At 40.5% G+C, this 15,393-nt stretch overlaps 1 protein-coding gene across 4 annotated transcripts in view; it reads right to left on the reverse strand.

Moving 5' to 3' along the window:
- Positions 1-15,068, reverse strand: part of MCF2L (MCF.2 cell line derived transforming sequence like) — an 85,920-nt gene extending 70,852 nt beyond the window's left edge. For all 4 annotated transcript variants that reach the window (XM_066622387.1, XM_066622386.1, XM_066622385.1 and 1 more), the window contains exon 1: positions 13,934-15,068. In XM_066622387.1, coding sequence (XP_066478484.1) covers positions 13,934-14,084 — 151 coding nt within the window. In that variant the 5' untranslated portion in view covers positions 14,085-15,068. The remainder of the gene's footprint in view (positions 1-13,933) is intronic.
- Between the last annotated feature and the right edge of the window lie 325 nt (positions 15,069-15,393).

The raw sequence follows: 15,393 nt of genomic DNA on the forward strand, positions 1-15,393 counted from the left end.
TACACATACTTGCAAACTGCAGGAGCTGAGCTGTTTGTAGGGCAACTGGCAGCTATCTGATTTTTGCCTCAAGCCCTGAGGCTATTGAATCAGTCATCTAATCTTTCCATCATCTGTGTTTTTACGGGAGGCTCTGCTCTGTCCTAGAGCGACCCACCAAAAATTAGCTCATGACCCACCAGTGGGTCCCAACCCACAGTTTGAGAACCACTGGTATAGATAGAAACAAAAAAATTTAAGATGACTAAAAAAGTTTTGATGATACAAATAACCCAAGATTACTATTGGAATCAGCACATCTGAATTCTATAAGAAGCATTAAAAATTCAACATAATTTTTGTGTTCTACAGTGTAATGCTTATCTCCATATCCCCAAAAGCTTCAACTATCAATTTCTGCAGATCAAGCTATTGTTAGATGCACATGAATAGACCAAGCTAGTTTTTCCAGGTCAGTTGGCAACTTTATCTCAATCTGAGCTCTCAGACCAGTAAGATTATTAGTTTCTATATTAAAGTGCTTTCATCATTATTTGCACATAAGCAGAAAATGCACAAAAAGGGCTGAAGCTTTAAGTTTCCTAGGCAGCTATTTTTTTTAGCCTTCCTACTGTCCTCAGATTTGAATTCTCTTGTGTTCAGCAGTGCATTACCCCATAGCAAGTACAGTAAACATTGACTTGAATGCAAAGCAATGCTGCCAGAACACCCAGAGACTACTGAAGAACACTCTAAATGGAGAGATCTTTGATCCAAAACTTATATACAATGCCACCTAAATCATCTTTTAATATCAGATTCTATCAATATAAACAAAAATGTGCTGAACTGTCATAAAGCAAATCACCAACCTGACATGTCACTGCTTTCCATCCCGTATTCCTTTATAACCACCATGCATACCAAACAGAACACAAGACAGGCAATGTGAACTGAATCAGCAGTATTTGGTTTCTCACTGTCTTCCCCCCCCTTCCCCAACTTCCATAGAAAACAAGCTTTCAGTTTCACAGTGGACTGTAGCTTCACTATTTACAGCAAAGAATATCTCCAAGGCTTCATTCATTTCCAGTTGGAAACAAGACTACTGTGGAGAGCTTGAAAAGAAATGTAAGAAAAAGCTATCATAGATTGACTCTTTGGAGCTAATACATTTTGGAAGAAGGCAGTGAAAGCTTTTAAAAGGAATTATTTACACCCCCTTCTCAGAAAGGTTATAAACTGCCTTGGAGCGAAAATTACAATCAAATGTTGTATCCCAAGATAGAGGCAACAGAAGGAGCAGCTAGTGTATGCAACAAGGAAGCAAATATATAATGATCCTTTAGCAAATATCTTTAACAAACATCCTATGTCATAAACTCAGATGAACATTTACGTGGCACTGCCCTACAATCTAACAACATATATGGCTTTGGTTCAACAAATGAAACATGCTAAAGACTGTGATGAATACTTATACAAGAGACAAAATGATCTGCCTGACAAGTTAATAAAACAGTACAACATTCAGGAACTACTATATCACAATATCACTTCTGTGCAGTGCAGTCATTGGAAAGGGGAACAAGAAAGGGAAGGCAAGAAAACATGTAAGCTCAACACACCTGTGCTTTTCTTCAGAAGATACCACAGTTCTGCAATATCCTTGTACAGCAAAGAGATCAGACTTAGGGTCATATTGCCACAAGTCAATTTTGTGAAGAGTAGATGGCAACCTCTTATCTTTAAACTTGCCTCTAGGACATACAGAAAGCTCAAAACTTCACCTCTCACAGTAAAAGCCAAGCTAGACGGGACATAATACCTTTCTTCAAGTTACATGCAAAGCCAGTGTGTCTTTCAACAGGATAGGAGGTCCACCAAAGGGCTGATGGCTCCTTTACTGGCACCTGGTTGCTTTCTATTTTATTGTCCAAAAGAGCTCACGTGCAGTAAACCAAATCAGTGTAAACACAAATCACTGAGCAAGTTCTGTCAAGAACACAGCACGTTTTAAAAACAATTTAGTTCTAAAACCCTTTTGGAGTGGTATGTCACAAACCTCCCTTAAGGAGCCCTACTTTTAACAAATGGTAACCTATCAAGTAAAGCCATCCTTTTTAGCTTGAAAGGAACAACACTGGTCGGTCAGCTGACAGCCGCCTCTCTCAAGCAGTTTTTTAACCATGCAATTCCTTGAAACAGAATTGGGAAGTTCCATACTTGCTAGCCAAAATTCCCCAACTGCACACTTGTGACAGACAGGGTAAAGAAATGGAAAAGGGCCAGTTTATACTATTTAAACTGACTAGTCTTATATATGCTTGCCTCAGTCTTCCTAGGGCACAGGTTCTCATGATGGCAGGTGCTCCAAATAGCCAATATAGTTTTCTAGAGGTTTGTCTGCATGATCCTTACCCCTGCTAACTGGTAAGAGGCACTTTTTCAAGTGGGTGCTCCTCTTCTATTCAGCAGGGGGAGAGTAACTGGCCCACCTCCCCCCAGCAGTGTCTTTTCTAGTGGCTGTCTGCTGGTGTTCTTTTGCACCTTTTTAGATTGTGAGCCCTTTTGGGACAGGGAGCCATTTGTTATTTGATTTTTTTTTCCTGTAAACCGCTTTGGGAACGTTTTGTTGAAAAGCGGTATATAAATACTGTTGTTGTTGTTGTTGTTGTTGTTGTTGTTGTTGTTGTTGTTGTTATTATTATTATTATTATTATTATTATTAAAAAATCCATGGATAAATAGGCTGCACCTGTACTTTGAACAGTGCAGTCATTGCTATTGTGTTTTCTATGCCGAATATAAGTAGTTGCACAGGTGGTGTTTTTTTCCTCCTTTTTTCTTTTTTGTTATCCAATTTTTCTCATTCAATGTCAGCAAGGACATTTGTGGCAATTACTATATCACAAAATAGCTAAAATGTACCTTGTACAGAAAAGTGACTGTGGTAGTGAAGCCATAAAGCTTATGTCATTTGTGCAGAAAGACAAGTATTTAAGACATGATGAAAGATGAATCTTCTCCAAAGAGTGTGTCCAGTTTTTTCACTTGTCTTTTATGCATATGTACTTTAAAAAGATGGCCAAGCTTCAGTACAGTTCCTATATGCCTGTGAACTTTCAGCCACCAATGTTAAGCAAAGTCTTCCTTCACTTGATCCTTTCAGGTAATTGTTGGACAGATTATCTGTTAATTAGTGACCTCAAGATTACTTACTAGCTTTCTCAGACTCAGTAATACAGATAAAGCAAGATAGTAAATGAAAGTGACAGAAGCAACTGTCAAAATGCCTCTAAGAATAAAACAGACTGTTTTCTCTCTTCTTTTGGAAGGGACTTCCCCCTTCTCAAAGTTACCAAAAGGTCAAAACAGAGGACACTGTGAATAAATCATGCATGGACAACTACAGCTATTCACACAGAGAATTAGGCAGGAACTACAGATTTCCGCTTCCTTATATATTTACATATGGGAAAGTAATTATGTGCTCATCTGTCCAGGTCTGTCAATGAATTTTGTATATACAGCTGTAATCAAGTTACAGGTAAGTTCAGCTTACTAAAGTTCTTAACAACTTATCCAATAAAGCTACTTTCAGTGCCATGCCTTCTGTTCATTGATCTAAGGCAAGGCTAAAATGTTAATTCTCTTAACTATATTAGATTAGATCTACCTGAAATAGAAATACCAAACTGGTTTATACAAACTGGAGCTAAACAACCTGCTCTGATAACACAACATTAATTTGGTAACAAAACAAAAACACAACAGAGGGCAGGAGGTGTGGTGTAGAGGCTGAGCTGTTGCCCTGCCTGAAGAAGCCTTGTCTTTTCAAAATGGAATATGTTCCCATCCCAGAGAGATTATCTTGCTAGCTAGAGAACTTGGGGCACAAACCCCTGGCAAACAGATTTGTGGATGTTTCTCAGGAATGAAGCAAAGATAAAATTAAGGCTTCAAGCCTGTCCAATAGGGTGGATGATGACAACATTCTGAAAAGATAAATAAAGAATGCAGAGAACTGGGGGAGGAAAGACAAGAAATTCAGCCTTGGACATATTGAGTCTGAAGTGATGATGAACCATTCAGATTGAAATGCTGGACAGACATCTGGAGATGAGAAATCTGATGGAGGGAGAGAGGTCTGGGGTAAAGAGGTACAGGCAGGTCAGCATGCAGATGGTAGTTAGAAAGCTATGGAATTTGCTGAAGTTGCCCAAGAAGTACACACAAAGAGACAATAGCAAGGGACCAAGAACAAAGCTCTGTCAGACCCCAACAGAAAGAGTAGGTTTCCTTTTGAAAACATGGAATGATCAGACAGGCTGTAAGAGAACCATTTAAGGCCCATCACAGAGAACTAAGTCATGAAGAAAATGAAGCAACAGAGAATGACTGACTGTATCAAAGGCAGCCAAGAGTTCAAGAAGAATTATGACAGAATTCAGAATTTAATTTGGTAGCAAAGTCCTTGTTGGCAATTTATGTGAGGGCAGCTTTAGTGCAATGGATACTTCAGCTTTACTGCAATGGATAGAAGCCAGATTGGAGTAGGTAAAGAGCTAAACTGGAGGAGAAAGAGTTGAGTAAACAGGAGTAAGTGGTACATTCCAGGAGTCTGGAGGCAAAAGGTAGACTGGGTGGTAGCTGGGAGAGAAGATGGGTCAAATGATTTTTTTTTTAAAAAACAGAAGAGACAGTGTTATTTTGAATGCAGCCGCAATGGAGCTAAAGGACAGACAGGTTGATAATGTGTAGGAGAGAACAGATAATTGCAGGAAAGATGGAAACCAGAAATTAAGATGGAACAGGATCAAGAGGGCAAGTGGAAGAAATTTATGAGACTAGCAGGACAATCAATTCATCAAGTGAGATATGGGAGGAAAGGGTTCAGGTGAAGGACAAGGAAAGAGGGCTGGAAGAAGGGAGAATCAATTGTCAATTGATTAATAACAATATTTTGCTTTTGTCTCATATGTTACATGTGCTATGATTTATAGCCCAATCTTATCCTCTGGCAGCACCGAGCAATACAGTGGCACTAAAATGGCCACTGCTGTATCCTGTGGGGCTAGGACAGCTGCTGGAGTCTCCTTGAGGTAAGGGAACAAACCTTCCCTGAGGAGGCCCATGCTGGGCTTTCAGGCATGGGTGGGGACATAGGATTCAGTGGTAGACTCTGCCACCATCCCCATCCTCCCTGGGCCCAATCCTTCCCTCGGTCCACCATCCATCTTTCCAGTTCCTCCCTCCTGTTGCCTCCCTCCTGCCGAAAAGCCTCACTGCTGGCCAGCAGGAGCATTTACCACTGGCCGCTCCAGTCTGGCATCTTTCCAGCTCTGAGGCCCAGCGCCAAATGACGCTGGCCTCTCCCCTAGCACAGCAGCCTTACCACCGGCAACCATGTGTCTTATGGCACTCAATGATGCAGTTGCTGGGGCAGTGTGCTGGCTGCCGGTACTGCCCTAGCATAAGATTGCATTCTTAATCATTCTAGAGACCTAACTGTGGCTCATATAGCCATTAGTAGTAAACTTCAGCCACTGCCAGGTGTACATCTTCAAAAGCCTTTGCAGGATCAGATCTCCAGCGGAGTGATCTACAAATTTGAGGCTTCCAACAGGCTACTCAAAAGAGAGCCAACAGGAGACCACTGTCAACAGAAACTAGCAGTTTGAGAATCAACCCAAAGAAAGAAGAGATCAAAAAATCAAGTATAACTGCAGCCACAGTTACAAGAGCAATCCAGGGAGGCCAAGAGCATAAGAGAGGAGAAAGAAATTGCATTTATTAAGTTACAGGTGATCAAGGAGGGCAACCACCTGAATTCTATGTGTCTCAAGTCTACAAGTCTTTGAGAAAGGTAGTATATCAATTTATTTATTTTTCACATTTTTATACCGCCCTTCCTCCACACAGCTGCTCCCCTCCTTTTGTCCTCACAACAACCCTGTGAGGTAGGTAAGGCTGAGAGAAAGTGACTGGTCCAAAGTCACCCAGGGAGTTTCATGGCTGAGGGGGGATTTGAACCTGGATCTTCCAGGTCTAAGTCCACCTCCCAAACCACTATACCATCACAATATTACAAATAGTGTGATAAAATAAGGTCCAGGAGGCAACAGCTGAGGTAAAAGGTTTACTTGATCAGGAAGCTTTCAGTTCCAGTAAAGTCAACAGTACCTAATCAATGAAGCTTTGGGTGGGGATCCCCAAGGACTTGTAATGGGGAAAAAGCCTTATCCTGGCAACTATCTCCAAACGTTGCTACGCTGCGCTGGTAGAGCCAAGGATCCCAAAGATTCAATTCTGATATGAGCCACACTAAGATATACACAAGAAACACTTGATGAGGGTCGTCCCAGCTCATGGTGCACTTATAACAGGTGCCAAACAACTGGGGTTCTTTGAACAAAGAATTTGCCTTAGACTGAATCAGAGCAGTTGTTCATCTAGGTCTTTCTTGTTGACACAGACTGACAGCAGCTTGTTACACTACTAGTGCAGCAGCTGCAACAACAAAGTCACTGAAGATATATGGTTAGTTTGTCAACCATTATAACCCTCAAGTCATTTTCAGCAGTAGCTATACTTCTTTGCCAATTTGTACTTGTACATTTGGTTTCTTGTGTGGAGTCTAATAAATTCCAGTTATTATTAATATTAGTTATATTGCGGTACTCCAGCCCTCCCCCCTAAAAATCCTGTAAACTATGCTTTAGTTTAAAAGTGTGTAGATCCCCGCCACCACTTTCACAGCCCCTCCCCTGCAGCACACTGAGCAGAGGAGGGAAAATCCAGGTTGGCCATTGGCTGGCAGATGTGCGGGGATGTGGCACGGCTCTTGCTAATAACATAAGAACATAAGAACAGCCCCACGGGATCAGGCCATAGGCCCATTTAGTCCAGCTTCCTGTATCTCACAGCGGCCCACCAAATGCCCCAGGGAGCACACCAGATAACAAGAGACCTCATCCTGGTGCCCTCCCTTGCATCTGGCATTCTGACATAGCCCATTTCTAAAATCAGGAGGTTGCACATACACATCATGGCTTGTACGCGCAACCATAAGAACATAAGAACAGCCCCACTGGATCAGGCCATAGGCCCATCTAGTCCAGTTTCCTGTATCTCACAGCGGCCCACCAAATGCCGCAAGGAGTACACCAGATACAAAAGACCTGCATCCTGGTGCCCTCCCAGGTTCAGCTGGTTGCTGTAGCTGGTTCAGCTGCCCAGCTTCAGTAAGCGCTGTTATGTCAACCTCCGATAGCCCACTACACAATCTGAGATTAGCTGGTTGCTCTTTTGGGGACCAGGTAGGAATTTTTTGCTGTTAACCTGACTAGCCTGTAGTTAGCAGATTTTTGCCTACCCCAAACTAGCATTTGGGTGGTGTGTTTAAGGATTTCTTCAATGGAAGGGTATGACCTGAAATAGGCAGATGGTGTGCTGGCTGAGCAGCCAGGAATGGGGGCCTGTACACATGCTGAGATTTGCAATGTTGGGGGGTAAGCCAGGACTGCTCTGACAACACTTGTCTGGGTTGGTGAGAATGGCCGGCGGGCTCCCTGGCTGGACCAAGCAAAGGCCAACTCAAGACTTTGTCTGTTTGGGTCATTGCTGGTTGGCTGTGTCAACCTTTTGAGGTTGGTGGTGATAAGCTAACTCAGGCTCCGATTGTGTGGTGCTTTGAGCCAGGATGTCACGCACATGGGGGGGACGGACGGACAGATAGCGCCATTTCCCCAAGCAACTAATGGCCAACATGCTTGTCAGTTTTTCCCTTGCTGCAGGTTTTTTGATGTTATTAATCAATAAAGTTCAATCATCCCTGTCTTGTTTGCTTTCTGAGGGGTGCTTGCGTAATTGTTATTAAGGTTTAACAATTTCCATTCTCATAAGACCCGTCTCGCAATTAAAGAAAGCTATTCCTTCATCTTACCATTGACTTCATTCTGAACCCTCTGTTTATATAAGTGCTTGCACCAATGAGGCCTTTAAACCTTAGTGAGGTGATCAAGGGTACTTGAAAAAGTTGGTAATGTGGCAAGGTCAATTTTATCAAGCTCCTGGACTGGTCTGGGAAACCATGGTTTCCTGCTATGTAAGAAGCCTCCTTCCCACCCTCTGGAGGTCAGTATTCCACTGCCAATTTCAACAAGGCAGAGGAAGCAGCACGTGCTGTAAACAAATGCTGTATAAAATTATGTACTCTTCCTGCAATTAATTTGCTTTAATTGCTGCTTCAGCTCATCCAAATAGAAGATATTCTGCAGCTGAGCTCTTCAAAATCAGAGTAGCTTTCCCTCAAAGCATTTAAAACATATTTTTGAGCACTACCCCCCCATTCTTTCGCATATGAGGAGAGAGACAGCTTTCAGCTTCACTAAAGAAAACCACATTATATCTTATCGCAAAACTGGAGTTTACTTCCAACCACAATGGGGGGGGGGGAGGAAACCAGGATAACTGTGGCTTCAGATCCTGGTTTATGACCTAAACATGGTCTGAAGTAAGCACATTTTCAGATATAACATGAAACTCTGATTTACTTCAGTGTGAAAGTAAAAGCTTTTCCCACATGCAAAAGATGGTGAGGAGAGTGCACAATCCCACGGCTTACACAGGCTCAAGTAAGAAATTGATTCTACTCCATCTGAATCAAGCTTCCACAACTGATCAGAAATATGGAATACAGAAGCACAGTTAAATTCACTTTACTATGTGCAGAAAGCTTCTGATGACAGACTCACTTATGTAACCAGTGCAGAGACAAAGTAACCACTAAGCATAAATGTATCCGAACTGAAGGATCCAATTAACCAAGTCAGAAATCTGTCCTACCTACCTTGAGCCATTGAAACAAGCCAGGAGCTGCAACTAGAAAAAATGAAATAGCTCTTCATTTCTTCAACTGAAATTGCGACATAATTCATCTCCACATTGCAATTAAGAAAAAGAAAAACCTCCAAGGTCCCTTCTCAGCATCAGATCATGCTTACTTGATCTGGTTTTACCATACATCTGGAATGAACTTTGTTCCACCAAGATCAAGAAATCATACTGGCAAACATTATATTTCCCCACCTAGGATTCCACTCCGCAATTCTCTTGTTTACACCCACCTTGTGTGTTTACATAAAGTAAGCATACCTATCAACTGGCATATAAAAACCATGCCTTCAAAACTTTGGGGTAGGCTTTAGAATAGAACTGAAGTACACAGTACTGATGTTTTGGTCTTTATGTATATTATGACAAGTTATCATATATATTTAATATTATATTTATCTATAATTTTATAGTTACTTAATTATATATCCAAATTATGACATTTGGATTTCTGGTGCACATTTTAAAATCTTCTGTTGGAAATCTCTTATCCTGAAGTGCACATGTCCTAGGATGGCACTTGAGGAATTAAAGTTCTAAAATGCAAATTATATACAGGAAGAAAGGCTTTCAAAGGATAGGCACATTTCTCTAGTGAGACCTAGATGCTTACCAGGAAAAGTTCAAAGTCCTTCTTAATCTTTATGCCAACATTTACTTTTATTTATTTATTCTTTCAAGATGTGTATTCCATCTTTCATTTTTCAATTCAAGGAGGCTCACAACCATAATAAAAGCATTTTTTTTTTAAAAAACCTGTGCATGTCTGTGCAATATTATGCATGTCTGCTCATAATAAGGTTCATTCAATGGATCTTATTACTCTCAGGCAAGCGTGTATACAATTATGCTGTAAATGTCATTTATATACAAATCAAGAACAGATAAAAATGATCCAGAACAATATGGAACAGGACAATGATTATTATTTATTAATTTCTACTATAAAACTCAAGAGGGTAAAAATACTGTATTTCTTGATGATTGAGAGCAACCTTATTATATATTCAAATACAGGATGAGTATCCCTTAACAGGACTGCTTGGAATGAGAAGGTGTCTGGAGTTCGGATTTGTCTGGATTTTGGAATAATTGCATATATACAATGAGAAATGCTTCCTTTTGCTCTTCTCACTGTTATCCATATGGGAGTCTGCAGGCTTCTGACTTTTTCCAACAATGTCTGTACAGGTACACACAGAGCAGAGAACAGAACGTACAGCCTGTTCCTGCACTGTATATGGGAATGAGTCAAGATCTTCTAGTGTTCACACTACAGAAGACAAGTCTTAGACAAAAATGTCTAGATTTTAGAATGGATTTCAGATGTCTGAAGAAGGGGCAATCTACCTGTATGATCAACTCTCAAGTATATACAACAAATCCTTTAGTTTTTAGAATTCTCCTTAAAGTCAAATTGCCACTGGAAAGAAGGAAGGCATTCATTTTTATAGGTTCCAGGCTACTGAATGATCTAACGTCTTAGAAAATGGGAACCCACAGACTGTTACGGAAGATGATATTGGGGAGGGGCTAGGAAATGAGGACAACCAAGAAAAAGCAAGCTGAATTCAAACATAGCCAGATTTTATATCCAATGGTTTGGCCACCATTGTTCACCTCTAGATATAAGCGCAGTCCATAACAATCTATGAAAAGGGCAATTATTTTGTAAGATGGAGGCCAAACAATGGAGAACAGAGATTGGCAACACAGATTTTTTCATTCACACACACACCTGGCTGTCACTAAATTCCTCAAAATGCCTTTATCTTCCACACTTTCCAGAAATCTAACTATAGCTGAAAGGAGATTCCATTTCTAATATCCTTTCCTATCAACAGCTGAGCTGTACATAGTTAACCACAGTAAATACAGCTAAGTATTCCATTACATGGCTAGATCTCATTTTTGCTCATGCATTTCTTGTTTATGCTGCATTATGCCCTGTCTAATACAGACAAAAATCACAACTGAACTTAGATAACTTGCATTTTGAAAGAGGCATGTAAAGTGAGGCTATTAATTTTGAAGCAGCAAAAGAGGCCAGTTGAACAGGATACCTTGTGTAACCCTGTAAAGCTAGGATGCAGCCTTTGAACCCTATCTCCCACACTGAAAGTAAGGTAAAAGGAGCAGCTGTTCAACTGCTGTTCAACACTTGTGCTCAAGGCTGACTTAATTTACTCCTGAATGAGATGAACCGGTGTTTGCTAAAAGCCTATTATAGATTTAAGAGCATGGGGGTAAATAACACAGGCCAACACTTATTTTGCTGTCTTCAAAGTTAGATCTATCATTGGGTATATTTGGGGTGCTGATTCCAAAAATGGCATCAGTTTTGCCTTATCACATCTAGTTTTGGAGATACAGAATAGCCTTAATGAATTATTCAAGTTGCTACCTTGTGAGGAAGCCTATGCTATGGCTTCCTCATGAGAAAGTTGCTTGAACCATTCACTTATGAGACTATACCGTATCTCCAAAACTAGATGTTACTGGGTCTATTGATGCCATTTTTGGAATAAGCACCCCAAATTCATATAAAACCACCATAAATTTTGAAAAAAAGTTTTTCTGACCCTCAATTTTGCAAGCCTGTTTAATTAAGGGCTGGTCCTGTCATATAGAAAAATGCAAATTTCTAATTTTTACTATGAGCCTAAATTCACTGATAAATATAAGGCAGCAGCATTCAGTAAACAAGGTTTTAGCATTCATAGTTGTGAATAATTCCACCACTAGTAGAATGAACCAAATACATAAAACCAATGCCCCAGGATATACATCTCAAGGGTGCTGAGGTATGAGGGCCATTATATTTTTGCTAACTTGCAAAACCAAGCACATGTGTCCACATAAAGCTATCACCCCTAAGCCAAGGGAGTCCGAACTTTTGAAAACACAAACCTAACAACATAATTCACAGTCTGCTGTCACCCTGGCAATTCTACACTTGCAAGCTCCAAGATCTCTCTTATGTAGAACTATAGTTCACAGATGGAACTCAGGGACTGATTTGCATCTCTGGCGTTCAGCCAGTCTGAGTTAAATACTCCTGGTGACTTCATTTGCACCAATTAATGTAAACCTTTAAGATAATTAAATATCAAGGATAAGTTTTGGTGTATTCAGACATGCACTTATTTAAACATCAGACAGGAAACCTAATAAGAGCCCAATCCTGAGGTCCACGCCACAGCTCTGCGCCATGGACCACAGTTGCAAACGTGCCATAAGGCACATTTGTGGGGCTCACCGCTGGGCTCCTGCCAGAGCTAGCCCAGCACTGGCCAGAGCTGGACTAGCGTGCGGTGGTGGCCCGGATTCTGTGGCTCAGCAGTCGCCCGGACTGCGGAACGGGAGGCGGGGCGTGGCCAGGGGCGTGGGGTGGGGCATTCCGGGGAGGGGGAGGCTGTTGTGCCACCAATATGTTGATAACACCCAACATTTCCTCTGTTTTCTATTTAGTGCCAAGGAGGCAATGGATAGTCTTAATCAATATTTGCAGGTAGTTATGGGTTGGATGTGGCTAGCAAAGCAATTCTAAACAAGACAGAGATGTTGGTGGTTAGCAGGAAAGGTGGTATACAGTTGGGTATTCAACATATTCAAGGGTTATGTTTCCCTTGAAAGGAACAGGTGAACAGTATGGGAGTAAGCTTGGATCTGTCTCTGCTCATAGAAGCCATATTCAGGGGTACGTTGCACAGCTTTTGCTTGTGCATCAGCTGTGGCTCTTCCTGGAGAAAGCAGATTTAGGCAATTTAACACAGGTTTTGGTGATACCCAGACTTGATTACTGCACCAGGCGCTGCACTTGAATAGCATTCAGGAGCTGCAACTTGTGTAAAATGCTGCTGCCATCAGGACTGCATTTTGAATAATGTCGTACTCCAATGTTATGTGGAGTGGTTATCAATTTGCTTAAGGGTCCAATTCAAGGTACTAATTTTGACACTGAAAGCTCTAAGCAGTTTAGGTCCAGGACACATGAAGGACTACATGACTTCTTAAGAAATGGTTGCCCATCCTCTGAGATCATCTGAACAAGCTCTGTTCCAGGCTCCTTCACCAGCAGTGGTGACACTGTGGTAACTCAGGGCAGGGCCGTCACTGTGGTTACACTCAGGTTGTAGAACTACCTTCCTAGGAGACCTATCTGGCTTTCTCAACCATAGTCTCCCAAACAGTCATGAAAACAACACTCTTTCATCAGGCATACCACCTGCTACAATTGAGGAAATTCTCTCTGCAATTTTGGTTGCTTTAATGTTGATTATATTGCAGCTGTTTTAATCATTTATTAATGCTTTCTCTATAGTTTTTACTTTGTTGTTAACCACTCTGGGACCCCAGATAGACATATATCTGGAGTGGTGTAGTTACTAAAGAGATCGAGTTGTGCATCAGAACTTCCCAGGCTCAAATCCTGACTCTACCATAAACTTGCTACACAGTGTTAGGCAAACCATTTCCTCTCATCCTCAGCTGCAATATGGAGAAAATAATATTTATTTACCTGCAGAGTTATTGCAATGATTACATTAAGGATTGCATTGATAATATATGTGAAGTGCTTCGCACACTCAGAAAGCTGTTACAAACGCATTATTATTATATTTATTATATTAATATATTATCTTATATATAAATCTTTAAATAATTAACTTGTATTTCCATTATTAAAAGCAGCCATGAAATATGAAAAACATCAATATTCCATTAGAGTAAAAGATTAGTAAAAGGTGATCTAACACCTGGAAACTAGATACTAAATAATCTTCATTATTGCTCTTGAAAATAGTACATATTTCTCTTGTTTGTGCAAACTATGTTCTTTAGAAAAAGACCATTAAATACGGTTGCTGTGTTATCAGTGTACTAAAATGGAGACAAATAATGCAATACTTTTAAAAAGAATAACCATGAAAAAAGAAAAGGGTATTATGGAGCATTATGCGTACTGACACGGAAAAGCAATTCAAAATTACTACTTAGAAATAGTGATTAACAGACTACAAATTCTTATTCTGAAATCAAAACAAGTTCTCACCAGACGAAGTGTGGCGTGGGAAATTTCGTCCATGCCTTTTTGCCAGGGAACGCTGTAATGTTGAGGAAACATTGTGAAAGATGTGGTTGACTCTGCGCAAAAATCGATAATGATTTTCTTGCCCTTCTCTTGAATATCCACGTTGTGACATTGTGTGTTATCTTAACAAAAACTTAATTTAATGTTTTTTATACAATGAGTACCCAAAATATCTTCTTCTTGTAGTTCTCTACTGCTCAGGGCACTCCAGTGTAGCTTTTTTAAGTTTCCAAAACTGTAACACCAGAAGGTGAAGTTTAATTATTTGTTTTTTTACTTTTAAGAACAAAAAAAGCCATGTGATTGGTATGCAGATTGTCAACAATCAATACTGGACTTGTGGGTTTATAATGATAATTTCTTGATGACCCTACAATATGCTCTGCAATTCAAAGCATATTTCACAACAATACAGCAAGCATCTTGTTGCACACAGATCACATTCACTGCTCCTCCTCTTCAGCAGCTGCTACTTGAGGTCAGAAATCTGCACAAGTCCTTGCACTTTGGAGGCAAAGGCAAGAAAAGACACATTATGTTTAAAAAAAAAAAAGACTAGCTGTACTTGTATTTTGTCATTGGATCCAGATTTAATTTTACAAAAAACTCACAAACTTTAGTTGTTTTCACTGAAGAAGTCACAGCCAGTTGCACAATCCATCTCCTCAGCATATATTTTTCTACAAAGTTAGAGAGTTTTGTTGCATTATCTAACTCACTCTGTCCACACCCTGCATATTTACAGTCTCTGCCTCAATGCACAGGGGTGCTCCATTATTGCCAAGCGATGTCTTCAGCTTTCACTGTGGAAGGGCATTTGGAGGTCCTTTTCAGAGAGCAGCCAAGCAGCCAAGCAGAAATCTATCATTGACACTCACTGTACTTTCTGCCCCAGCATGTATCCTTCCCACCCAGGGCTGCTAATTTCAACAAGATAAAGGTCAGTGCTGCTGATTTCAGCAAGGCAGAGGAAAGCAGTAATTCTAATAAAATTCTATGAACAAATGCAGTAAAAAATTATGTCTTTTTCCTGTAACGAATTTGCTTTTAATTGCTGCTTCAGTCCATCCAAACAGAAGAGATATTCTGCAGCTGAGCTCTTCAAAAGTCAAAATGGCTTTTCCTCCAAAGCATTCAAAACAAATATCTCAGAGCATCCCTCCCAGGGACATTCACGCCTAACACACAAATTAGAGTAGGAAGGAAGGGAGGGGATGGAGACCACTGGTGTCTTAAACCATACCAGGAAGTTCTGTGTTGTCTGTTCTTCTCATCTTATTCAGTACAAGAGAGAAAGGAAACTGATTACATTGCTTTATTTGGCAGCAGCTTCTTTCTATGAAAGACATTTAATAGACTGGGTATATTCAGATAATCAGCATTTTCCCATGACAGCATACCAACCTTTGCAATGATCACAC

The sequence above is a fragment of the Tiliqua scincoides genome, chromosome 3 (assembly GCF_035046505.1).
Source record: "Tiliqua scincoides isolate rTilSci1 chromosome 3, rTilSci1.hap2, whole genome shotgun sequence".
NCBI classification, from domain to species: Eukaryota; Metazoa; Chordata; class Lepidosauria; order Squamata; family Scincidae; genus Tiliqua; species Tiliqua scincoides.